The sequence below is a fragment of the Wolffia australiana genome, chromosome 16 (assembly GCF_029677425.1).
Source record: "Wolffia australiana isolate 7733 chromosome 16, ASM2967742v1".
Classification (NCBI taxonomy): Eukaryota; Viridiplantae; Streptophyta; class Magnoliopsida; order Alismatales; family Araceae; genus Wolffia; species Wolffia australiana.
The window spans coordinates 4077588-4103997 of record NC_135850.1 but is presented as its reverse complement, the minus strand read 5'-3'; the positions used below and the strand labels follow the sequence as shown (position 1 = coordinate 4103997).

The 26410-nt window shown below is 43.6% G+C and overlaps 2 protein-coding genes across 2 annotated transcripts in view; one reads left to right on the top strand and one right to left on the bottom strand.

Annotated features, from left to right (window-relative positions):
• Positions 1 to 1267: 1267 nt before the first annotated feature.
• On the top strand, positions 1268 to 3919 carry LOC144713596 (large ribosomal subunit protein eL19y-like). Its single transcript, XM_078588221.1, has 5 exons — positions 1268 to 1386; positions 2128 to 2249; positions 2742 to 3178; positions 3285 to 3343; positions 3760 to 3919. Exons 2-5 carry the CDS (start codon positions 2138 to 2140, stop codon positions 3782 to 3784), a joined length of 633 nt encoding a protein of 210 aa, XP_078444347.1. The 5' UTR covers positions 1268 to 1386; positions 2128 to 2137; the 3' UTR covers positions 3785 to 3919.
• A 1312-nt stretch (positions 3920 to 5231) lies between these two features.
• LOC144713967 (ketose-bisphosphate aldolase class-II family protein) overlaps positions 5232 to 26410 on the bottom strand; it is a 48963-nt gene continuing 27784 nt past the window's right edge. Inside the window, exons 25-44 of the mRNA XM_078588707.1 lie at positions 19242 to 19456; positions 19003 to 19090; positions 18788 to 18907; positions 18574 to 18692; positions 18430 to 18502; positions 18221 to 18340; positions 15657 to 15725; positions 15381 to 15551; positions 15252 to 15299; positions 14761 to 14902; positions 14200 to 14297; positions 13668 to 13812; positions 13500 to 13588; positions 13318 to 13428; positions 7423 to 7497; positions 7219 to 7284; positions 6509 to 6697; positions 6326 to 6436; positions 5855 to 5935; positions 5232 to 5758 (exon numbers count right to left, since the gene is read on the bottom strand). Coding sequence (XP_078444833.1) covers positions 5570 to 5758; positions 5855 to 5935; positions 6326 to 6436; positions 6509 to 6697; positions 7219 to 7284; positions 7423 to 7497; positions 13318 to 13428; positions 13500 to 13588; positions 13668 to 13812; positions 14200 to 14297; positions 14761 to 14902; positions 15252 to 15299; positions 15381 to 15551; positions 15657 to 15725; positions 18221 to 18340; positions 18430 to 18502; positions 18574 to 18692; positions 18788 to 18907; positions 19003 to 19090; positions 19242 to 19456 — 2319 coding nt within the window. The 3' untranslated portion in view covers positions 5232 to 5569. The remainder of the gene's footprint in view (positions 5759 to 5854; positions 5936 to 6325; positions 6437 to 6508; positions 6698 to 7218; positions 7285 to 7422; positions 7498 to 13317; positions 13429 to 13499; positions 13589 to 13667; positions 13813 to 14199; positions 14298 to 14760; positions 14903 to 15251; positions 15300 to 15380; positions 15552 to 15656; positions 15726 to 18220; positions 18341 to 18429; positions 18503 to 18573; positions 18693 to 18787; positions 18908 to 19002; positions 19091 to 19241; positions 19457 to 26410) is intronic.

Genomic DNA, 26410 nt, shown 5'->3' with positions numbered 1-26410 from the left:
GCTCCTGCGACGTGGAAAGTATTGTGCTATTATGTACATTGCACTATCAGATGCGACCCTCAACTTCACACATTGAGGAAAAATACATTTCTTCTTACAAGAATGTGAGCGAGGTAATTATTTTTTTTCGATTGTTGAGCCTATTCATTCTCTGACCGATCATATTTTTCTTATATATAACTCTAATATTCTGGGTTGTTACAACATCCTTCTACAACTGAGGCTTGATCTTCAAGCTTTGGCAAGAAGTCCTACAAGCAAGACATTATTCATAACTTGATTGACGATTTATTTTTTTCCTTGGCCTAGGAAGTGTTTTCAGTAAAAAAAATGGATCACTTCATGTTCAATTAAGTCAATTAAAGTTTCAATGATCTAAATATTTTTCAACAAAAATTGACCAGCCCAGGATGCTCGTTGTCATCCTTGCCATGATCATTGCCCTTTTGGTCGACGGTTGTTGTCCACGGGGCTAGCTCATCCATAGTTATTGCCCCCAGTCTTCAGCTATGTCATTTGCAATCATCAACCACATCACCAATGTGTGTGTTACTTATTGTCGACAATCATCATCCAAGCCTTTAGTGATCCTCATCCTCATGTCCATGGTCGTTGTCTATGTCGTAGGTAGTCATCATCCTCATCATATACAATTGCCATCGGTGGTCATCTTTTGTGTTGTTCAACGGTCGTCTTTTACGCTGTTGACGGTTACTGCCCTTGTCGTGGACAATTGTAATTAGCAGTCATTGTTGATCGCCTTCTGTGTCGTCAATGACAGTTGTCGGCAGTCAACGCTTGTGTCGTCCACGATTGTCATCCCCGTTGTTGATGGTTGTCCTTTGCGTCATTGACGATCATCTTCTATATCATTTATGGCTGTCGTTTGCATATCCAGATTGAATGGCACTGTCTAGTATGGCTCATATGAGGAGTATGATAGATCCCCTAGCCATATTAGTGTGGCTAATATGGCTCATATTAGTGTGGCACACTAAGGATAGATTGTGGGCGATCTTCACATAAAAGGGTTCACTAAGTTAATCTGTAGAGATAACTGAATGTTATTATACCAAACTACAAATGGGGTTTATTTAGGCAATGGTTGTTTAATTGGTCCATGGAACTGACATGAAACCGAGCCCAGATAATTGGGCTGAAATTATGAAAAGCTGCCGCTATTATTGACTTGAGTTATTTTTCTTGGGCTAGAAAAATTGGGCCTTGTAAAGTACTGCCCAAGAAATTTAGATTTCATCTTTTAATCCGACGGTCAGGAGCTTCCTATGGTCTTGTAGACGGTGGCCATATATTTGGAAACCCTAGCCGGTCGCATTGCTGTTGCGGCCTCCAGTGTAGCTGAAGCCCCTCGCCGGTGAATCTTTGGTATGCTATTCGCCTCCTCCGTTCTTCTTCATACCTTCTAGGCCGCTCTAGTCGGTTTTGATTTGTGGGTAGTTCTGAATTGACGTTTTGCAATTTTCTTTTTTGGGTTTGAAGATCTCCCACGAGTTTTTCTGTTGCGTCTGGTGATCTAAGGAATCCATCCCCCTCCTTTTAACTGAGATTTTTAGGCGATACTCGACGCTTCTTTATCTTCTTTAATCCTTTTCGGTTTTAGTGTTCGCTTCCAAGCGTCAACTCGGTGGGTTTTGTTATAGGTTTCAGTGGTTCTTAGTAACGATCTGGGTGTGTTAGCTTTCTTCTGGTCCCTTTTTCTTTTGTTATTCTGTTTCATCTCTCCTGTCTTCGTCTTGGATGCGATTCTGCATCCTTCTACAAGTTTAGCCATCTTGATTCTTTCTTTTAGCGGAAGAGAACTATCGTTTTCGTTTATCGAATTTATCCCTGGGAAATCTCCTCGCTTCTAAGAGCTTATTGTAGTTCATTTGTTGTCCACTGATTGGAAAAAAACGTTCTTTCTCTGTTAACTTGGGTTTTTTACGTGTGTGAAGAAGTAATTTGATGGAAAGTCGTCTTACGCTTCATTTCATCTCTGACTACTCTGATTATCGTGTGCTTTCTCTTTAAATATTGCTTGTCAGCTGACCAATCTAAAATTATCGCTCATGGTTCGTCCCCCTGAAATCAAATTTCTAATATTTAATATTCTGAAATCTTTTTCAGGCTTACGACAATGGTGTCGTTAAAGTTGCAAAAGCGCCTTGCCGCCAGTGTTCTCAAGTGTGGAAAGGGCAAGGTTTGGCTCGACCCAAACGAGACTAATGAAATCTCCATGGCCAATTCAAGTAAGCTATCTCCTTTATCTTCCTTCCCCGACCTACGTGATTCTCTAATAATTGTCTTCGAAATTATCACCATTCATCAGATCATTGTCAGAGAACCATTTCAATCTACTAAACCTTTGTCATGATGATAATTCAATCTCTCTACTCATCTTCGCGAGTCTGCTCTGATTTTCTTATAATTGTCTTCGAAATTATCACCATTCATCAGATCATTGTCAGAGAACCATTTCAATCTGCTAAACCTTTGTCATGATGATAATTTAATCTCTCTACTCATCCTCCGTGAGTCTGCTCTGATTTTCTTATAATTGTCTTCGAAATTATCACCATTCATCAGTTCATCGTCAGAGAACCATTTCAATCAATTAAACCTTTGTCATGATGAAAATTGAATTAAATTTTCTTAATGGCCTCCTACCATATCCTATGTGCATGATCATGGGAGAAGTTTGTGTTGTGACAGTTTTCCTCTCCCCTGTTTAATTCTAACAGGGCAGAACATTAGAAAGCTTGTGAAGGATGGGTTTGTGATCAGGAAGCCAACAAAGATCCACTCAAGGGCGCGAGCCCGGCGGGCGATGGAGGCGAAGAGGAAGGGCAGGCACTCCGGCTACGGCAAGAGGAAGGGTACGAGGGAGGCGAGGCTGCCGACGAAGGTGCTGTGGATGAGGAGGATGAGGGTGCTGAGGCGACTGCTCCGTAAGTACCGGGAGGCTAAGAAGATTGACAAGCACATGTACCATGACATGTACATGAAGGTGAAGGGTAATGTCTTCAAGAACAAGAGGGTCCTCATGGAGAGCATCCACAAGTCGAAGGCTGAGAAGGTCAGAGAGAAGACTCTGTCTGATCAGTTCGAGGCGAAGAGGGCGAAGAGCAAGGCCGTCAGAGAGAGGAAGATTGCGCGCAGGGAGGAGCGCCTTGCGCAGGTATCGTATTGTTGACTTTACAACCAGGGGGATTTTTTTTCGTATTGAGATGTTTTAAATCTCCTTTTGAGTTTGGTAGTTGTACTGACTCCAGAGAAATGAACAGGGTCCAGTGGAGAAGGTGTCAGCAGCTCCTACCCCTGCGCCGGCGACTCAAACAGCGGGGTAATCAACTCTAATTCTTGAAACTTAAGTTGAATTCTTGTAGAGCCTAGGATAATCTCTGTAGATTCTAGGCATAATGTCAAACTCTAAACTTTTTTTGAGCTTTGGATTATTGTTTAATCTTCATTGGTAGTTGGCTCAAGTTTCTTCCTAATATGATAGTTGGTAGATTGCCTACATTTGAACTTCGGTCAGAATTTAAATATATTTTGGTGCTTGTAATTTCGTTTGGTAGAATGACCAAGTTTCTCTCTATGGATTGTCTAACTCGGTCAGAGTCTCATGAGACTTTAGTGTCTGAAATTCCTGTCTGAGGGCCCAAAGTCCTTATCTTAGATATTTAGTTTCCTTAAGATTCATTTTGATTTATCTGAACTCTAAACTCTTGAACCTGATGAAATTCTTGATTATGGCAGGGCTGGGAAGAAGAGCAAGAAGTAGATTTTGAAGTGGATCGGTGTAGATTTTGATCTTGTTTCCTATTTCTGACGAAGACTTTTTTTGTTTGGGAACTTGTGTTCTTCTGCATCGCGATAACTTTATAATTCGTGATTACGATCCTATCTTTATAATTCATCTATATCTCCATTCCTATGCATTAATTGAGTCTACCTTTAAAAATACGCGAATAGAGTCCTCTACAAATGTATAAGTTACTATTGGCCATCTTTATTATTGGCCATCTTTACTAATGTTCACAGAGATTGAATCTTAGTTTGGTGAGAGAGTGCCACTTAACAGTGACTTATACTTCATAGTTTGGTTGGACAAGGGTAATAGAGAGAGAGAAACGTAAGAAAGCGAAAGAGTGACAAATAGCAGTGATTTATTCTCCTTAGTTCTGGGAGATAAAGTGAAGAGAGAGAGAGGAACATTTAACGGTGATTTATTCTTCATAATTTGGAGTCATAAAATTAAGAGAGAAATAAATGTGATAGAAGAGATAGAGTGACAGTTCTTGATGGTTTGGTGACACAAAGTAGAGAGAGAATCGTGAGTGAGGAGGCAGATTGAGCAAGAGAATGCCATAGAGTGAGGAGAGAGATTGGCCAAGAGAGTGCCATAGAGAGAGGTGAGAGAGATTGGCCAAGAGAGGGCAAGAGACAGGAAAGAGAGATTAAGCAAGAGATTGCCTTAGAGAGAGGAGAGAGAGATTGAGCAAAGAGAGTGCGAGAGAGAGAGAGAGAGGAGAGAGATTGAGCAAGAGAGTGCGAGAGAGAGAGAGAGAGAGAGAGGAGAGAGAGATTGAGCAAGAGAGTGCGAGAGAGAGAGAGAGATTGAGCAAGAGAGTGCGAGAGAGAGAGAGGAGTGATATTGAGCAAGAGAGTGCACGAGAGAGAGAGAGAGAGACAGACAGATAGAGAGAGAAAGAGAGAGAGAGAGAGAGAGAGAGAGAGAGAAAGACAGAGAGAGTCAGAGAGATAGAGCAAGAGAGAGAGAGAGAGAGAGAGAGAGAGAGAGATAGAGCAAGAGAGAGAGAGAGAGAACGACAGAGAGAGTCAGAGAGATAGAGCAAGAGAGAGATAGAGAGAGAACGACAGAGAGAGATAGAGCAAGAGAGAGAGAGAGAGAGAGAGAGAGAGAGAGAGAGAGAGAGAGAGAGAGAGAGAGAGAGAGAGAGAGAGAGAGAGAGAGAGAGAGAGAGCAAGAGAGAGAGAGAGAGAGAGAGAGAGAGAGAGAGAGAGAGAGAGAGAGAGAGAGAGAGAGATAGAGAGAGAGAGAGAGAGAGAGAGAGAGAGAGAGAGAGAGAGAGAGAGAGAGAGAGAGAGAGAGAGAGAGAGAGATAGAGAGAGAGAGAGAGAGAGAGAGAGGGAGAGAGAGAGAGAGAGAGAGAGAGAGAGAGAGAGAGAGAGAGAGAGAGAGAGAGAGAGAGAGAGAGAGAGAGAGAGAGAGAGAGAGAGAGAGAGAGAGAGAGAGAGAGAGAGAGAGAGAGAGAGAGAGAGAGAGAGAGAGAGAGAGAGAGAGAGAGAGAGAGAGAGAGAGAGAGAGAGAGAGAGAGAGAGAGAGAGAGAGAGAGAGAGAGAGAGGAGAGAGATTGAGCAAGAGAGAGAGAGAGAGAGATTGAGCAAGAGAGTGAGAGGAGAGAGATTGAGCAAGAGAGTGCGTAAGAGAGAGAGAGGAGAGAGAGGTTGAGCAAGAGAGCGAGAGAGGAGAGAGAGATTGAGCAAGAGAGTGCGAAAGAGAGAAAGAGGAGAGAGAGATTGAGAGAGAGAGAGTATAGAGCAGTTACCAAGCTCTGCCGGAAGAGCCAAAGAGGCGCATCTTATTGACGACGATGGCCTTCATGGCTTCCTTGGCAACGCTCATGACGCTTACAAGATCCCCCCTCCTCCCCTCTCCCCTCAGCGACTCCACATACGCGCTCCTCACCTCCGTGTTCACATTCAACTTGCACACCCCCCCTTCTATGCATTCCTGCACCCACACTTCCCTCTTATTTTTCATCCATTCCCCCATTCTTCAAACTCTTCATATACACCAACAAATTCATAAAAGAAACTTATTTATTACCTTTACGAGCTCCTCCGGCAGTCCAGACGCTCCGTGCAATACAATACTCACTCCCTTCTTCAATGCCACCTCATTCAGATCCTGCGCCAATTCATCGTAAAAATTGAAAAAAAAATTAAGCTTTATTTATTTATTTATTCTGAAAATGACGGCCTATTGGATTCTGTTCTTTGTTTACCTTGAGCTAGACATGGTTGTTCTGTTATGTTTGTTTGAAACGAACAAAAAATTCTCACAACAGAACCGCACAGGGCCTTGTTCTTTGTTCTGTTATTATTTTTTTTCAAAAACGAACGAAATTCGCACACTCGCACAAAACTAGAACAAAAAATTCGCACAAAGCGAACAAAAGAACCGCACGCGTGTCTGTGCGATGTTCTGTTCAAATTCGTTTTTGTTCTGTTCGGAAAACTGAACAGAACTAACAATTCGCACAAATTCGCACAAAAAGAACAGAATGACCAGGTTTACCTTAAGCAAGTCGAGGTTCAGATTTGGGCCGGAAGAAGGGTACTTTCCATGCACGTTTCCAATGCACACAGCCAAAGCATCAATGCCAGTCTCGTCGATGAATTTTTCTGCCTGAAACATAAATATACGGCTAAGTTTGAATCCCTTATCTCCATCGTATAACGTGGAGATAGTTTTCAATACTTGGCTGGGATCCGTCAATTTGGCTTCGAAATCCTCCACAGTAGACTCATCTTCTGTTCCTGACAATCGACTCAGTTCTGCTTCCACCATTATGTTCCTAGCTTGGGCCAACAATGCTAGGCGCTTTGTAAATGATATGTTGTCTTCCAGCGTGAGATCAGAGCCATCAACCATGGTCGAGTTGAAACCCTGCGTGGAGTATATGTTTAATGCTGTATCCTTGAATTGATGATGATGATGACGGTGGTGGTTAATATGACATCAATGATGAAGATGGCTGGTGGATAGTGACTAGCAAATATGATGAATCCGTAGCTGAGGAGTTCATGTTAACTACTTTTAGTCAGTAGTCATCCACAAATTTTGTCCTCGTCATCTGTTGTTCACCATCCACAAACATGGATGTTGATGACGAGATTTATGGAAGGACAATATCGTCATCCGTTCATAGAAAATTGGATATTTTGCAATGAGTCAATGAAGAAGATGTCGAGTGTACAGCGACGAAGATTAATTTGTAATTTTCGTTGTCGTTGTCTGCTTGCCATTCCTGAAATGACGATGGCGAAATGCATGGCTGATGATGATGATGAGGGATTCATTATCATCATGGATAACTATATCGATATTTTCTTTTACCATACATTTATCATAGATTTAACTTATTTTTTTGGATGATGCGTAAGTAATGATATGGTTCGGTGATTTACCAACTCAAGAGCTTCCACAAGCTCCTGCTGAGTGCTGCCATGATCAAACTGAACCGCAATAGGCACCTGGCATGCAAAACAATGGGACACCTCTAATTTATCTTTATGAGATAGGTTAAATGCATGGTCAATCATTTCATGTTTTCTTGCATAGTAAGTTATTTTCTGTAGCGAAAGTCCCTTTATTTGGTATTTTCTACTTACTTTTGCTCGTTCGGTAGCGTAAATGCAGCAAGAAACAAGAAGGCATCTGCTAAGCTTCAACGCCCCTGGATGCACCTGTAGGATAAATAAAGGGACTTGTTTGTGAGAATATGTTTAGTCATTTTGACGATAAAATAAAATTATAGCTAAGATTTTTAAGATACGGCTGATCGGATGAATGTAGGGAATTTTAGGCTCAAGTAGGAATTTTGAGCTCAAGTATTAAAGAAAAGTTATTAGGCATTAAAGGCTCAATTTTTTTCCTTGAACAGGAAGATTTATTAAAGTGAAATTGCAAAACATAAAAGCCCCTAAGAAAAGATAAAATAACTAACTCTCCCTGTGGTTAGCAAAAATTGATTGAAAGATAAAAACAAGTAGTATCAATAGGTCAAAATTCTAGTATAAAACAAAATCTATTGCGACAATAAGATGGCGTTTCCTATTGGGTAAGGCTTCTAAGAAGTTGAAAAAAAAGAAAAAAGATGAAGAGTGATAATGACCCTTCAATTTGGAGAAATATTCTGAACACGGACTGATGAAATATGGCTGGAGAAGTTCTCGAGATATCCAGACGCAGTGTACGTAGCCTAGTAATATGTTGATCGTGAAAGAAGGAATCGTGATCAAATAAAACGAGGACTTCTACCTTGAAATGTTCCGACAACAAACAAATAACAAGAACACAGATATCTGCCCACAAGGTCGTATCGACCCTGGCGATCGGAAGCGAGCCGAATCAGCAACACCTCCTCCTCGAGAGCTCCTCTCGACGTCGACTCAAAAACCATTTTCTTCAACGCCTGCTCCCTCCTCGGTCAAAACTTCCTTTTATTCACTTTTCTCCGTAACATCTTTATTCGGTTGGACTTCTTGGCTCCAGGCTGTCACGTGACCTGTCAACCTTTCTTCTTTTGCTTTCATATGTCTGAGGGAGTGCTTTATCAAAGAGTGATACACGATATAAGAAAAAAATTGTTCTAAATCATCTCTTCATGAACTGCGTTCGACAGGGGATACGTGATTTTTTTTTTTTTGAGAACTATAACAAGGGATGAAACACCCGACGAATCGGTGAACCTCCCGTCAGGACCTCACAAGCCCTTTATATGCTTATCAATCACCATCAAAACCTCCCTTCACTTCCCGTCGCTCGCAAGGACCATGCTGCCTTAAGTCCTGCTTCATGTATAGCTCCATGGGTAGAAGCCCTTCTACCTCTGAACAACACCTTGTTTCTATGCAACCGGATGGCCCACAACACCGCTAGTGCTGGGTCCCCTTCCTTGTTTCTTCTTCCCACGTAATTCTGTGCCGTATCCCAAAAGGCCTGTTCAGATGTCAGCTTCAACCTTGAGAGTTACTGGCTGGCCCAAACTGTGCGAGTAAAGGAGCATTCAAAGAAAAGATGGTTGCAATCTTCTTCCCCATTCAAACACAGCACGCATTGCGACGAAGTATCTGGGTTAACTTTTTGAGAAAGACTCTTGTCATTAATCTTTTTCCTTACTAGCAGCCACCCAAAAAACCGCACATTCAATGGGACTTTTTGGCGCCATATGAATCTGCATGTGCTGACTAGTGCCATGTCTTCCTCTTGCCCCTATCGGGCCATCGTATAAGCCTTATTGGCCAAGAAGGGGCCATTTGTCCATGTCCAACCATCTCGTTCTCCATCTTCTGGTCGTAACTGAAATAGGGATTGCTGCATATCTATGAATTTCGACACACGCTGGTCGGATAAGGCAACTTGTATGATCGGGTTCCACGCGCCCTCCGAGCAGTCACACACGTGGGCATTTTGATCTTGGGCAAGTGCATACAGCCGAGGGAATATCTCACTAAGGATGCCCCATGGCGACCATGCATCTCTCCATTATTGGAACCTCTTACCGTCGCCTAACTTGGCCGAGAAAAAACCTTGCACCCTTGGAAAGATTTGTCTCAGCCCTTGTCATAATGGCGATGCTCCATGATACATATCTGCCTTTCTGTCCCAATTTAGACCCTTACCATAGATGTCACGCAATAAATTGATGACTAAATCCTCCTGTGGATTCATAATTCTCTCCACCCATTTGGTTAGTAATGCCGTGTTCATGCTCTGCATGTGTAGGACCCCCAGACCTCCTATCTTAATTGGGCGGCATACCTTATCTCATGCCACCATCGCCAGGCCCCCTCTTTGTTCTGGCCCAGATCCTCTCCATAGAAAATGCCTCATCATGCCTTCTATTCTCTTCCCGAGTCCGGTGGGCATCTTGAATACAGAGAGATAGAAAATTAGAATGGTTGATACAACTGACCTCAGTAGCACCAATCATCCCCCTCTAGATAACACTTTTGCTTGCCATCCCTCTAGTCGTCGCTCTACCTTCTCAATGACCGGTTTAGACTGGGATTTGCTTGCCAATCAGCTTTCGTCATCCTCCCCTTGTTAGTGGTAGGCCCAGATATCTCATTGGAAGCAAACCAATTGGTGTTCTCAGAATCTCCGCACATTATGCTTCTTCTTTTGGTGAGAGCCCGTTAATCATAAAAGCTGATTTGCTCCTGTTTATTTGGAGTCCCGAGAAATCTGCAAACAGATCAATTATGATGGATAAGTTCCTTGCTTCCCTCACTGAGCCTTCGATGAAGAAGGTGGTGTCATCAGCGTATTGAAGCACGGGAATTCCATTTGATTGTTCGGATTGTTGATAGTCTTGCGGCAAGCCCTTTGTGCATGCTTGCTTAGTACATACTACGAGTGCGTCCACAGCCAAGAAAACACTAACGGTGCCAATGGGCAGCCTTGTCTCACTCCTCGTTGAGGTTGTATTCGACCACCTTTTGGGCGTCCGTTTATCAGCACCGAGCAGGAATGAGATGTGATGCATCTCTTCACCCAGATTATCCATTTCTCGGGAAAGCCCCTCCTCTTCATGGATGCCCATAGGAAATCCCAGTCTAAAGAGTCGTACACCTTGGCAAAATTGACCTTCCACATGAACCCTCACGTTCCCTTCCTCTTCCATGCAGCTATTGTTTCTCCAGCTGTTACGGCACTATCTACAAGTAGCCTGCCAGGTATAAAGGCTAACTGAGCAGGTCGAACCAGTTCACCAATCATGGCTCTCAGCCTGTTTGCTAAAACCTTGGCAATAATCAAATAGATTGAATTTGACAATGAAATGGGTCTAAAATCTTTAATTTTTTCTGCCCCTTGACCTTTCGGCAAGAGGAATATATGTGATCTATTGATCTTCTCCATGTTTCATATTCCTTCTCTAAATTCATCAAATGTGGCCATCACATCTGGACCGACTAGATTCCAACATTGGATGTAAAAGAAGACTGGGATGCCATCTGGACCCGGAGCTCCCTTCCCATTCAACCCTTTAATTGCTGCCTTGACCTCGTCTTCTGAAAATGGTCTGATCAATTCCTCTTGATGTTCACGGCTCACCCTCCTTGCCCCCTTGCCGCACCACCTTTATCTACTCCGTTTTCCCTTTCTAGAGAAGGATCTGAAATGGTCTGCAATGGCTTGCCCCATTGCCTGTGTGCCAGTGTGTTCCCTCTATCCCACCTTTATTTTCAATATTTGGTTTGTACGTCTCCTACCATTGCCACCAGATGGAAAAATCTCGTGTTTGCGTCCACTGCGCGTAGCAATAATTGTCTTGACCCCTGTCTCTAATTCATCTCTAATTTCTTGTCTTCCTCTGCTACCATGCCCTGCCATCTTCTACGTTCTTGAAACTCTTCTCCCTCGAGATTTCTGATGTCTTCCAGATCATCCAGTTGCTTTACTTTGACTAGAGAATCATTCCTCCTCTTTTTCCTGGTATCCCAAACTTGTTTCCTATACCCGATCAAATGTTGCCGCAACCCTTTCAATTTCTGGGCGATGATCTCTATGTCTGACCTTGCTTTTGGCTGTGTGGTCCATGCTTTCGCTATCTCATCATTGAACTTTTCTTCCTGGAACCTCGATTTATCAATCTTGAAATATGTGGGTCGCCTGAAAGCCTCAATGGTAGCCCATACGATGGGAGTATGATCCGATAACGGCCTTGGTAGTGATCTCACATCTGCATTAGGAAACGTCTTTGCCATCTCTACTGAGAGCATAGAAACCTGTCTAGTCTAGATTTCATTTGACCTCCTGCCATGTTTCTCCATGTGTACACGGAGTCTACTGGCCCCATTTCTTGCAGGTCTTCTTCAGCTATGAATGACCAAAAATCTGCTGAGTCAGGGTCTAGCCCTCCCCTGTCCTCTGGCCTGTCCCCAGCCTCTAGTGTTGTATTGAAATCTCCCCGAACAACATTGGCGATCCTTGGAATTTAGAAGCCACTTCTGTCAGCTCCCCCCATAAAGCACTCCTTGCTGCATTTGCCGGGCTGTACACTGATATTATTACCATCTCAAAATCATCACTTCTCCTTTTTAACTTGGCTGCTGCCGTCGCTTGCCCTGACCAGGTTTCTACTTCATCAAACATTGTCTTATTCCAAGCTATTATCACGCCACCAGATCGTCCAACTGCATTGACTGCCAGGAATCCCTCGAGAAAACCTCGACCCATTGTGTTCCACACTCTTTCTTCACAGCTTTCCAACATTGTTTCCTGCAGGCATACTACTGTGGCTCCCCATTCTTTCAGATGGCTTCTTATTACCCCACGTCTCCTTTCATCTCGGAGCCCACAAACATTCCATGAATACACTTCATGAAAAACCTTTGGGTCCCCTTGCCCCGTCCTGGGTAAGGGTATTTTCTTCTCCTTCATCGCCCTCTTCCCTTCTGTCTCTTCTACTTGGTGGTTGAGTACGGTATTTTCTTCTCCTTCATTGCGCTCTTCCCTTCTGTCTGTCTTTTCTGCTGTGACTATCTCCACATCTGGGGTTTTCAAACTTGAACTCGATATTTGAGCCTTGTTCGTTGTGTTCCTCTTCACCTTTCCCCCCGCAATTAGCTTCGACCTGTTGCTCATTGCAATCTTCATCAGCTTCGCCATTGCGCGATAATGCTTCATTATTGTCTTCTTCCTCCGATAGACCATGCTGGTTCTAACACTTTCCCCTTTGTCTTCTTGTGCTGAGTGCTGCTCTGTGATTCTCTGGCTCGGCTCTGTTTCCAGCTTCCTTGCTCTCTCCACTACATTTAGGTTTGGGAGAATTTGCGTGTGGATGTTTCTACTTATCTTCCTTTCTCCTTTTGTTGAGTTATCTCCCCTTCTGTCATCACCCCCTCTTGAGTTGTAGTCTCCACATTTATCATCTGGTAGGCTCCTTCGTCTATTTCCCCCCTCTCTTCTGTAGCCTTGGATTGCTTTCCTGACACACTTCTGCCCTGGTGACCAATGCTCTTTGGCTGCTTTTATCTTCTCGGTTTTCTTGGTTCACCCCTCCCAATGGTGCTTTGGGTTCTCTCTCTTGTGGTGTATCCTTCTCATATCGAGCATCATCATCTTCCCTTCTTGTACCTCCTTTGAGAGCGGTGGTGGCGTCCGTGTATAAATCCTGATCTCAAAGGACCCCTCTGGGCCCCAGAAAATAACATTTCCTACCTCTGGGCTCCCTTGAAACACTCCACCTCTACTATCACGCAGTCGGGGTCACCGGAAGCAAGTCCAGTTGAGAGGATACTCCGAAGGGTGCCAAAAGGTTTGACCATGGCTTCTAGTGCCGGCTTGATTCTATACACCATCAGAATATCCCGGGCCTCCAATATGGTTATAGTACAAAGGATACATGATATAATCAAAGAGCGCTAATAATTCAGAATAAAATGGTTTCCAGTAAACGAGAACAGTTTTTTAAAGAAATGTAAGTTTAGAAGATACATACGAAAAAAAGAATAAATAAGTTTTCACACTTTATTGGCTTCCAATGGCACAATTCCCACCTGCAAGATGGCAGGACTTTTTTCTGCTTCTGCATCCGCTATGACTGCTTCTATGCCTTCAAGGTTGTAGACGTTGAACGCCCCAATTGCATACTTATTCTGTTCTGCATTCTTTTGGTAGAAAAGATGCATGGATGATTAAATTATAAAATATTCATAAATAAAATTTGGAAAATTCTTACGATAAGAAGCGCTTTAGTCAAAGAGGTCGTAAGAGGGTTGGACCACTTCTGGACAACTTCCGCCAGGGCATTGACATTGCCAACATTACCTGGGGGACAGAAACTTGTAATGTGGAAAAATTGATTGATTTTCATTCTACAGATGATAATAATCTAATGATTAATTACCAGGGAAGACAATAAATGGAATTCCAGGATATCTGCTTTCTGGGCCTAGCTCCCAAAAGGGAACACCAGGCAGAGCCTGGCCAACAACCTTTGCACGACGAGCTTCAAATGCTTTAGTGGCAAGGTCCGATGAGGTAATGCCGCCCTGGGCAGTAAATATAAAATGATAACATTTATTGGTGGAGGTAGTAAAAATAATAGGCAGATGACAAAAATGAAATTATTTAACGCCACAAAGGAACGGGTAGAGAGAGAGATGAAGAAAAGAGGAAGGAAGAGAAGAGAATGTGGGCAGGGGGAACCAATCCGCCCTAGGAAAGAAGATAAATTAAATTCAATTAAAATTAAGGTTCTTCGACTTATAAAAAGGAGCCTTAAGGGAAATTACATGAAAGACCATACTTGTGACAAGCATTAAAGCAGTTACCATTAGAGGGTGGTTATAAATGTATGATTTAGAAGAAATACGAGTAACATTAAACTTATAAAAGCTGTTAAACATCTTTTGTCTAAAAGAACGGTGACTAGGTACCTTTGCAAGTATGTAACGTGGTCGTATACTTATCCTCCGGACGATCTCAACTAACCCAGAGCTGACTTGAAAGTTGATCTCTAGACTCTCAGACGGAGCTGAAAATAAAATGTTACAGCGGGTCAATGTCCTCAAGACGCTTTCTTAAGGCGCATTGAGAATTCTTCGGGTAGTAAGAAACTAAATGCAAAAATATGTGCATAAAATGACAATGGATGAAAGCGCTAACCATAAATGGAAAATTCAATTTTGTTTCATTACTTTTTAAAGAGCTACTGCAACAAACAATATGCCAAATAAATATTTAATTTTTTGCAAGATGATATCTTTATTTGAAAAATGTTCCAAATAATTATTGTGGCCAATTATATATGGCATACTTTGAGCTAATATAACAGGAAAATCATTAATTGTCCGCATTTATGCAAGATATCTCACCAATTGAAACGGCCATTCAAAAGGTTATCAGAATTTTGTGAGGACCATGTATAATGTATGAGGTGTAACTATTTTTTAAACGAATGCAGTACACCTTCAAGATGGAAAAAGAAGGGGACTCACTTCTCCCCTTGATAAGGTCCCTACTGGTCATCAGTAGCACATCTTTCCCAAGTTTGAGATAGGAGCTTGCTGTCTCAGCAGCATGAGAGATTTCAGCTTCTCTGTTTTCAGATGAACTCATAGAAAGCTTCTCAACCAAGACCTGCATCAGAATGACAACAAGAGAGTCCAATAGATATTTCTTAATACACCAGGAAAACCCTTCTGTGTATGAGGAAAACTATGTTTCACAAACTCAAAGGATCCCAGTAGTTACACTAAGTTATACAGAGGAGATAAAGGGGTCTTGGTCAGACCCAACAAACCTAAAGATATAAATAAACGATACGAGAGAGGAGAAGATACTAATTCAACAATTTCAATACAATACAACAAATTTTTAAATATATAATATGCACTTGATGGAAATTAGGTACACAATATCATATTCTAGAGATTTTAGCATATTTTCAAAACAGTCTTTCATAGGGTCCACTGGAGAAAAAAGCTACCTCAATGCTTTTGATAGCATGCTCAAGTTTCGATTTCAACATCATGACCTGTGAAACATCAACAAAAATATCATTTTAAATTTGCGTACTTATATAAATGGAAAACTACAATATAGTTCAACAGAAGACCTGCTTCGTAGTTTTTGGGACATAGGAACCCACAACTATGAGACCCCCACCTTTTACCAGTCTCCCAGCTATACAAGCTGGGGAGATGGGGGGCTTTGGTTTTATACCAATACAAGCGGAAACAAAACTCGCAGCAGTTCGACACAAGAAACGTGTTCCTTTTCTTTCAGCCTGAATACAAAAGATATAAGTGGAAATATTTCAAAAAAATGAAGAGTAAAGATCTAGGACGGGAGCATGCTAATGATAAACTTAATTTAAGGTCATCTTTCTTGCCTGGATCATTCCTGCGGCGAATACAGTCATGTCTTGGTCACTAGCAGCATTCACTATGCAAATTGATCCCTGAGAGATTTACAATGCAGGACTTCAATAAAAAAACTGACAGGATTTTTGCAAAAAAGTGCTAGATACTTGTCTATGACATTATTTTCAGAATCACATTATGCGCCATTTTTCTTTACACTCAGTACGTGTGTATGTCACATGCGCACAGTTTGAGAAAATATGCCATGACCATATTTCCCATTTCACAATGTTTTCCCGTTAAGGGTTGAAAAGTCATTAGACCTAAAAATGTACCTGTGTACAATGAAATCCTAAGAAATGAAACAAAAAATGTTTCTATTTCACTTCAAATCAATTCTTCTTATTGTCAAAAATGAATTTTCTATCAGCATTGAATGCAAAAGGAATGATCATTCTTCAAACATAAAGTATCACAGTATCATCTGATTATCTTCAGCGTTTGTCTTGATTCACCATGAAGAAGATCATGCCGTGTAATAAAATGCCTGTCAAATCGCTGCTGAAACCATTTAATACTATAAGGGAGCCTAATATGACCCAGTTGGCCTAAAGACCTAATCACAACCCCTTTTCCAATGACTCACAAATTACTCAAAGAATTGAACGGCATGTTGGTATTCTCTAAAATTGACTTAAAATCTGGTTACAACAAGTTTGAACATATCATTTGATATTCATAAAATGACATTCAAGACACACCAGGGTCACTTTGAATTCAATATTATGCCTTTTGATCTATCCAACACACTAATAGTAACCTTTTTGATCTGTACAATGTATTGGGAGGGAAGTAAAGGGCGAGGCCAGGTAGATGTTCCTGGAGTCAGAGAGTAGAAACAGGAATGTTCGTAGGGGTTGAACGGAGGAGGCAAAGATCGACCAGGGATGAGCCATCTGAAGACGAGATCAGGGGTTGACAATAGTGGGACAGGGATTGTCCAATGCTAGAAGAGAACCGATCAGCAGGGGTAGGGATCCGATTGGAGGGGAGCCGGATCAAGATTCGGTGAGATGATCACAGGGATAGGGGATTGCTGGATGGTCAAGGGGAAGGGACCGAGATGGGAAGGTCGAGATGGTGAGCCAAGAGGCAGATATTTGACTGCCCTCCTAAAAGAAGGGCTATACATATTTATAGAAAAAGGAAACAGTCTAAGCTAAACATAAGATGACTTGAAATGCCTAAGATACCCTTAGAGGAGGGGATAGGATCGTATCATGCACCCGCAATGTTTCAATCTTTAATGAATTCCATCTTCAAATAACATCTGCGAAAGTTCGAATTGGTATCTCACAAATGAATACCTTGAGATAAAAATTGTACTATCTGCAAGTTCATGAAGCTTAGGCCCTTCTATTTCATATCTCCCTCTCTGTTCTTCCTTCACAATGCCCTAATATTTTGGGAGTGGCTAGATTCGAAATCCACAGAATCACCAATTTTAACCCTCAATGCAGAAATCCACTAGGTGGGAAAATAGTGTGGGAGCAAGATAAAGAGAGGAACAAGAGGGTGGAGATGGAGCATGGTGGCGGGGTCCCTCTCACCATCATTGTAGTCAGTTAGAGTAAAAGACAAACCTAAGTTGCATAAGGGTGTTTGTTATCCTTATTAAGGGGTAGGCACCATATGTTTGTTATCCATGCAGTTGACTGGCTGACCCACACTTGATAAGGGGTAGGGTTTGTTATCCTTGTATCTTGATACCCTTATGCAACTTAGGTTTGTATTTCGAGCAGATCCCAGGTGCGTCCATTGTGGTCACAAGGGTGTATAGGAGCAGATCAGCTGTCAAAAAATTGAGGAGCCAGAAACCATCCATGCATGTTGATTGATACGAAAACAAAAAATCCCACTAAAGATGAGATTTTTTGTAGACTGCTCCTCAGATGAAAACTGGTGATGATGGCTGGCATAGTGTGCTTGAATGCCCATTTGCAGGGGCAGTGTGGGTCAGCCAGTCAACAGCATGGATTATGTCCTCGTAGAGGTCTTTTGGGACTCCCTACAGGCTGGGTTATCCAGGGGGAAGTATGAAGAGGGACATTTCTTTGCAGTGCTCAGGAAGTATGGCTGCACCTTAATGAAGTTATTTACAAGAGAAGAGAGGAGTCGTAGAAGACATGGTTAATCTAGACTCCTTTTGGTATAGAAGACCGTGAACAAAGGGTGTGGGGACCCTTTGGTTCACATGTATATTCATAGACTTTATACATAGATGATAAAGGGAGGATCGCAGGTCTTGGGTGACCTCATTTTAAAAAAAATAAATCTCTTTGTAATGGCCCATTAACAGAGGCCCATCTTGGATTCTCTCTCCTCTCTATAAATATCATGTAATGAACCCTAAAAAGGTTTATGAGGGTTGAGCCTCTTTCTGTTTCCTTTGGAGTCACTGCTTCCCTCTCAACTCTTGACTTCTCAGCTTCCATATAGGAGATGAATACAGAAACCCGCGATAAACATACGCCAAAGATACCACTAGAGGTAAACAGTTCCAAATTAAGACCAAAACAATAATTGTTCTTACCTTTGGGAGGTTGAGAAGATGCTCGCATACAGCAGCCGGTCCTCCCTTCCTAATTAACTGAATAGATATTGATGCCACAGAGCTGGCTGACACTCGACCTTTGGTCTTCTCTTCAACCCACTAAGGACAGAAAATTAAGAAAATATATCCATTAGTACTGAATCTATGATGCTTCAACAGTGTTCTGAACAACATGTAGATGTTCTTACTTCGCATAGGTTGGATGAGTTGTAACCAAATGCAGCGTCCTTAGAAAACTCAGTATCACCAGCCGGGACTAGACTACTTGCAATGAAGAGAGGCACATTGGAAAAAAATACATGTACAAAAAAACTAGTTAATAAAAAACAAACCTGCCAGAATCTGAGACATAATGAATGTTGTTGATAGTGTAGCAGCCTCCCTGAAGAAAGAAAGGACAAATGATCCAAGCATCCATCTCCCCAAGTACTGAGACAACAGCGTCTGGTTCCTATAGCCAACAATACTTTAACTCCTTGAATCTTTGATAAAAAAATTGATTTCTGAAAGAAAAGTAAAACATCATGAGAAAAGTAGGAAACATACCTCTGGGAAATGACCACGGAGTGTAGAATCTCCTCTCAGAACCACAGAAAAGTCAATGTCTCCAGCTAATCTAGCAGCAATATCTATGTTTCTGCAAATTTCTTGGGTCAATGAATAAGCCTGCTGAGTCAAATAGGTTCCAATGTCATCATGTCATATATGAACCATGTAATGAGAAAGTGGGATTAACGAGTAACTTATGGATGACTGGCTACCTTCTCTGAGCTCAAGGATCGAGAATTGGTTAGAATAAAAAAACATTCAGGTCTCTTCTTGAATTCTTCAACGAGAGAATCAACACTCCTGAATTTCACATTACACAGTTCATGGTTAAAGCCGAGCAATATTGAGATTTATTAAGGAAGTTCTCAGTCAATTAACCAAAGTTATTGAATGAGCATGACTTGAATATAAGGAAAAAAATAATAAAAAGGTTAAAATCCCTCAGGATTACCATTCTGTCAAGGCTTTAATATCATGAACTGTCTGTGTTCCTGTGGGATCATCATCCAATACAATTAGAATCTTATTAGAGTTTTTATTTTGCGTCTCTTTTATCTTAGAGAAAGGATCTTCTGGCCACTCCATGGGTAATAATTTTAAGACTTCTTCTGTGCTACGAATTGCATGGCGCCCTTCCACAGTGATCCCAGTTAGTTTCTCGTAGACCTGCCACACAACAAAAATAGTAACTACTTTCAACTCTGTGTTATGAATGATGCAAAGAGCACAAGACATGATCAGTAAAGTTAAAAAATGTCTTTGAACATAATAAAAGATGCATGTTGATGTAAAACATGATTTTAAGATTTCAGTTCCAAAATGGATAAATGCTTTGTTTATAGTGTGGTCAATGGGCAAGGTCCCATTAGCAGTCCTTTCAAGCGTGATAAATAAAATCTATGCTCTGACCTGGTCAAACAAAAGTTTCACATAATATTCGTCAACTGCAGATCAATGAATTGTGAGAGATGTGAGTTGAAGCTTGCAGGTGGTTGAGACAGATGACTGCAAGACAGTTCCACAGATGACACAGATAAATTGTAGCTGCACCAGCAGACTGACATCTAGGTGACAGTGTCTTTGGGCTGAAGCATTGGTTGGAAAAATATTGCATGTGACTGGAGACATGGACACCACATGCTGAATGGCAATGGTGTGATAAAATAAAGAGTGCCTGTATTTCCTTTATGACATCAGAAATTAGCTAAGGTGATCCAGGGCAAGAGAAACTGTTATAGGTCTTACAAGTTGTTATCAATGGCCAATTGCAAAGGACATTTCACTCGAAAGAAAGGGAGAGAGAGGAGAGATAGAGAGAGAGATAGAGAGAGGGAGAGAGAGAGATATAGGGTGATAGTGAGAGCGGGATAGTAATAGAGCGTGCCAGCCCACTCCATCGGAGCCATCTTCGTAGCCATTAGCAACGTCATCAACTGCCCCGCCAGTTTGTGTCCAGTCCGACCAGCACGCAAAAGTGAAGGTGAAAACACCTGGGTTCAAATACCCCGGTTGAAGCACATCCACGCATTCAAAGGTTTTAATTTCTCTTGGCACGTGCTTGTTATGTTCGTCGTTTTACCGTGTACGTGTTGGCACCCATCATGTGTCATGTCTCTGTGCTGTCATGTTTCATGACGTTGTGTTTTGACATTGTGTTTTACATGTATTTTTTTTTTTGTAAGGGATATCATACCCTTACTAAGGGCTATCCTACCCTTTGTAAGGGCACATCATGCCCCTATATAAGGGCACGGTGGGCGCCTTAACATTCAGACTTTAGTGTTATTCTGTGTTGTGAAATCGTGAGAACCCTAAGTCTCACAAAGGGAGAAGAAAGGAGAGGAAGAAGAGGGGGGGGAGAAAGAAGAGAGGAAGGAGGAAGAAAGGGGAGAAGAGAAGAGGATAGTGCCGCCGAAACGCCGCCGCTCTCGGCCGCGACGCCGCCGTTTCCCCTCGGACTCTGTCGCCAGCCTGCACGCGACCCCATTTTGGGCGCCGCCTGGTCTATGACCGTCGCGGTTGTATCCCCCGCTGCAGTCAATGCAGCTGTGACGCGTGAGCAGGTGTTGCACCGCTCGCGTGACAAGTCCCGCATGCCAGATCCATTGCACTGTCTGTGCACTAGCACCGCCGTTCGTGCTCGCCGTCGGTACCAGTGTTGCCAGCCGCCGCCGGGCCTCTAATGCTACTAGCGGCGGCGCCACTTGGTGTTAGACGTGCAGCAAGCTGCGCACAACTCGTGCTCGACGCGCCGCCTCTCGCGCCACTGCCTGCAGCAGCAGTAGTCACCACTCAGGCCCATGCTTGTGTCGTACCCTGCACTGCCCGCAGCAGCTGCTGCCACTGCCTGCGACCACCGCTACCGCAGCCTGCGCCCCCCCTGTGTCCTGTGCTGCCGCGGCCAACGCTGCTACCATCTGCGAATGCCGCTGTTGCCGCTTGCGCCTGTGCTCACGCCTCACCCGGAATCGTCCTGCCGTATGCGCGTTGCCTATTCTGAGGTGCACCACTCCGAGCTGCAGCGCTCGTTGCTCTGCTGAGCCGTCGCGTTGCCTCGCAGCATGCCGGCCGCTGCACTGGTTCACGCTCTGCCTTCGTGTCCCTGCCGCCGTTCGCTCCCGCCGCCTGACTCTGCCCGCGCCAATCCATTTTGAGGTCACGCCAGCTGGCTGAACCGATAGCTCGGGCCGCCCCACCACCACACGTCTCTCTTCCCTCGCCCTTGTCCCCCAGCGTTACGTCTCCTGCATCCCGCTCCAGCGCTGCGTCTCCACTGCCTGTCAGCTGACACCGTGACCGTCTCTGGCACGCATCCACCACACTTTCCCGCACCACCCATTGCACCAACGAATATATCGACGACGTGCGACATCACCCACGAGGTATGTTGTTCCCCTTCCTCGTGAGTTATATTATCTTCTACAGTATATTTTTGGGTGCACTCCACCGCGCTTGGGTTAAATTAGGTGAGAGTTCATATTCAGAAAACTACGACTTGAGTGAATTCTTAGGTACGGGTCGATCCCATCCGTTACGTGTGAGCACCTACGGAATTACTCTGTTCGGTGCCGTAGTCGCCGTCGTCTCTCCGATGAGGGTCAGAAGGTCACCGTCACAGTCACTGGTCGCCCGTCTCGGAGCTTGGAGCTCGGCGAAACCCCACGAGTCAGGCCTGCATGTACATCTGCGTAGGACACTGCATTACATAGTTTCATATCTGTAGGGAATTTACCCGTCGAATGACATCACCGACGACGTCCGCCATCAGAGAGAGGGAGAGAGAGACGGAGAGAGAGAAATAGGGAAACAGAGAGAGGGAGAGAGAGAGGGAAAGAGAGGAGAGAGGGAGGCAGGGGAGAGTGAGAGAGGGAGAGAGAGAGTGAGGGGGGGAGAGAGATAGGGAGAGAGGGAGAGAGATATAGGGAGAGAGGGAGAGAGAGAGAGATAGGAAGAGAGGGAGAGAGAGAGATAGGGAGAGAGGGAGAGAGACAGGGAAAGAGGGAGAGAGAGGTAGGGAGATAGGGAGAGAGAGGTAGGGAGATAGGGAGAGAGGGAGATAGGGAGAGAGAGAGGGAGAGAGGGAGATAGGGAGAGAGAGAGAGATATTGTTCGTATTAAAGCTTAAACACTGGATTACATCACATCATAGTCAAAGCTTAAGCTCCTTGTTCTTCGGTGGTCTCTTCTCAAGCTGTAGAGATTATATGATACGCATAAACACATTCTTTATTTTCTTTTCTTGCCTTTCCTTAAGAGAACTGACATATTAAGTAATTACGGATATGTCCTAGTCATTTTGATGGTTCTCAACCATCGTATAGAGATTAAACCATAATAGTTGCAAGGGTATCCTGTATGTGAAACAGATTATTTCCCCCCATTTTTTCTTCACACGAGAAACTTCTCCTCTCACCCTTTCCTGTGCTCTTTGTGGCCTGATCATAGCAGAAATTCCTCAAGGGCATTGCCTGACTGTTAAAGGTTGTTTCTGGTGTGTGCATGACATTCTCTAACATGGTGTCAGAAACACTAAGATCCAGAAACTGATGCTCTGACCACCAGAAAACATGAAATATTTCCAGGGTATCATAGAAACATAGATTGAGGAAGGTATATTCATCTCACAGAATAAGTATATCATTGACTTGCTTCAGGAAAAAGAGACACATGGTTGTTAGCTAGTCAATTGACCAGTTGGAGTGAATGTGAAGTTTGGAAAAACGGAAGTTGGTGGTCCAGTTGATTAGGATTCATTCCAGAGGCTCATTGGGTGGTTAATTCATATGAAACCTTTTCTCTAGTGGCAAAAATGAATATGGTCTGCATTCTACTTGCATTGGGCACTCATTTTGGCTGGAATCTTCAACATTTTGACATCAGGAATGCCTTCTTGCACAGGAAACTTCAGTAGGATATCTATATGGCCTTCTCTCTCAGGTATCAGGTCTCTTCTTTGACCCCTGTTGTTTGTCCTTTAAATAAAGTACTCTATAGCCTCAAATAGATTCATTGTTCTTGGATTGGTCGCTACATTGTCTCGATTAAGTCTTTCAGTTAAAGATAAGAGTAGTGACGGCAACTAGACTCTGATTTGTTGTAAAAACTGGGTGACTGATACGATCCCCACCGGGGGAATGTACCTAGAAGGACGAGGAGGGTGCTAACCTAGGCGAAATGGATGACATTGAGGGAGCGAGGATGGTGGATAGAGGGCGGAGTGGGCGTATTGGAGGTATGATGAACCGACAGAGTGGACGTTGTCGAGGGAAACACTAGAATGTAACTTCCATTCCTGCCTTCCTATTTGAAGGGCTACATATTTTAAGAGAAATGCAAGACACAAATGCAAAGAGGAGAACACCCCTAGTGGGCTTACTAGGGGAAATAGATCGTAACAATGACCCCTATTTTTTTTTTTGGAAACAAATAAAAGGTAGTCATCTGACGAGTTGGTAACCACCCGAGAAGTACATGGGCCCTAGAGCCTGTGTGATACATACTTAACCACTCCTCTCTCTATCCCCCCCTCGCGGGAACCATGCCGCAATGAGGTTGTCGACCCCATGGGTGAGTCCGTCCAGTGAGGCCTCCCTCCCCTTGAAAACCACATCGTTTCGACGTAGCCATATTCCCCAGAGCACCGTCAGTGCGCGGCCCCTTTCCTCTTTTTGTCTATTTCCATTTATTTGCATGGATTCCTAAAAGGCCTCAGCTGATGTCGTATTGATTTCGAGATGTGTTTGAGTAGCCCAAGTTGCTCGTGCAAAAGGGCATGCAAAGAACAGATAGTCATAGTCCTCTTCTCCTTGTGTGCAAAAGATACAAATCGTCGGTATCTCTGGGTACAACAGTTTCAGGAAGGCACGAGTCACCAGTCTCTTGCGGTACAGTAGCCACCCAAAGATCTTTACCTTTAGGGGGCTTTTAGGCACCATATAGCTTGGCACGTCGTTATGGTCTTTTGGTCCTCATTCCCTTGGCGGATCCTTGTATAGACTTCTTTGACTGAAAAGGGGGCATTTTTCCAAACCCAACCATCCTTTACTCCTAAACATGGTCGGATGTGGTGCAAGGCCTGCCGCATGTCCATGAATTCAGCTACCCTTTTGTCTGACAAAGCGCCGTCAATTACCGGGTTCCAAATGTTGTCCCAACATTCACCCACTATGGCCTCAGGATTTCGGTTGAGCGCAAATAACCTCGGATATGTATCACAAAGGGGGCCGCATGGTGCCCATTTGTCTACCTAGAAGCGAAATATAGTGCCGTCTCCTGTCCTGGTTGAGTAAAACTCAAGAACTTGGGAGAAAATTAGGCGACAGCCTTGCCAGAAGGGTGACGCCCTTCTGATAAGGGTTTTTTTATCATCCCAATTCAAACCCCGACCGTAGCTATCCCAGAACATCTGGATGACGAGGTCCTCACTGGGTTGCATGAGCCTTGTCACCCATTTATTTAGTAATGCCGTGTTCATACATGGTAAGTGCAAGACTCCTAGCCCTCCTTGACTGGTGGGTCTACAGACAGTGTCCCATGCCACCAGTGCCAAACGTCGCTTGTGGTCTGATTCTGCGCCTGTGGTCTGATTCTGCGCTTGTGGTCTCATCAGGCTTTTTAATCTTTGACTAATGCCAATTGACATTTTGAAAGTGGAGAGATATAAGATGGGGATTGCTGACAGTACTGACTTTTGTAGAACCAACCGGCCCCCCAAGACAAAACCTTGGCTTTCCAACCTTCTAAACGTCTTTCAACTTTCTCTTTCACCGGTTGCCAGTCCGCTTTCGACAACCTCGCATAGGAAGACTGCCAATTGGTGTACCTAGTGCCCCAGTGCACTGCATTTCCTCCTCCTGAGATAGCCCACTGCTCACCAAAGCTGACTTGGCTCGATTGATTTGTAGACCCGAGAAATCTGCGAACAAGTCGAGTACTGTGGAAAGATTTTTTGCTTCTTCCTCTTCGCCTTCTATAAAAATGGTGGTGTCGTCCGCGTACTACAATAGCGGTATCCCCTCTAGAAAGCTAGGTATCTGGTATCCCCTTTAAAGGCCATGTGCGCAAGCTAGATTCATGCATGTGGCGAGTGTATCAACAGCTAACACGAATAGTAGAGGTGCAAGCGGGCATCCTTGTCTCACCCCCCGTTGTGGTTGTATCCACCCGCCTTCTAGCCTTCCGTTCACCAACTCTGAAAAGGAATGTGATGTAATGCATCTTTTCACCCACCTGATCCATTCACTAGGGAAGCCCCTCCATTTCATTGATGCCCAAAGAAAGCCCCAGTCTAGTATGTCGTACGCCTTAGCAAAATTAACCTTCTACATGAACCCTTTGGTCCCATGCCTTTTCCATGCCATTAATATCTCTCCTGCTGCGACTGCGCTATCAACCAGTAAGCGACCTAGTATGAATGCTGATTGGGAGGGTCCAATGATATCCCTGATCACCTCTCTTAGCTTGTTCGCCAGAACCTTTGTAACGATTGGCCTAAAGTCCTCAATTATTTCCGCACCAATCTGTTTTGGCAGCAGGAACAAATATGCCTTGTTTAATTTTTCCATACTACCTGACCCTTGTCAAAACTTGTCTAGTGTGGCCATCACATCAGATTTCACTAGCTCCTAGAACTCTTTGTAGAAGAAAACTGGCAGGCCGTCTAGGCCTGCGCCCCTTCACTGTTGAGGCCTAAAATAGCCCCTTGACTTCTTCTTCCGCAAAAGGCCGAATTAACTCAGCTTGGTGTGCGTTTGCTAAAGTTTGAGCTCCCTTTCCACACCACTTCCATTGGTTGCGTCTACCTTTCTCATAGAGCTCGTGAAAATGATTTGCAATTGCGCGACCCACTGCTGTGGCTTGTCGTGGACTTGGCCTCCCATTGTTAGTTTCCCAATATAGTTGGACCTGCGCCTCCCGTTTGCAACTAGATGAAAAAATCTTATGTTAGTATCTCCAACATGTAGCCACAGCTGTCTAGACCTTTGTCTCCAGTTTGTCTCTAGTTTCATATCTTCCACAGCTACCACCCCTCTCCATTTCCTTCTATCAGAGCTTCCTCTACTTCCAGGCACCGTGTATCCTCTAAGTCATCTAGTTGCTTGATTCTGCTTAAAGCCTCGT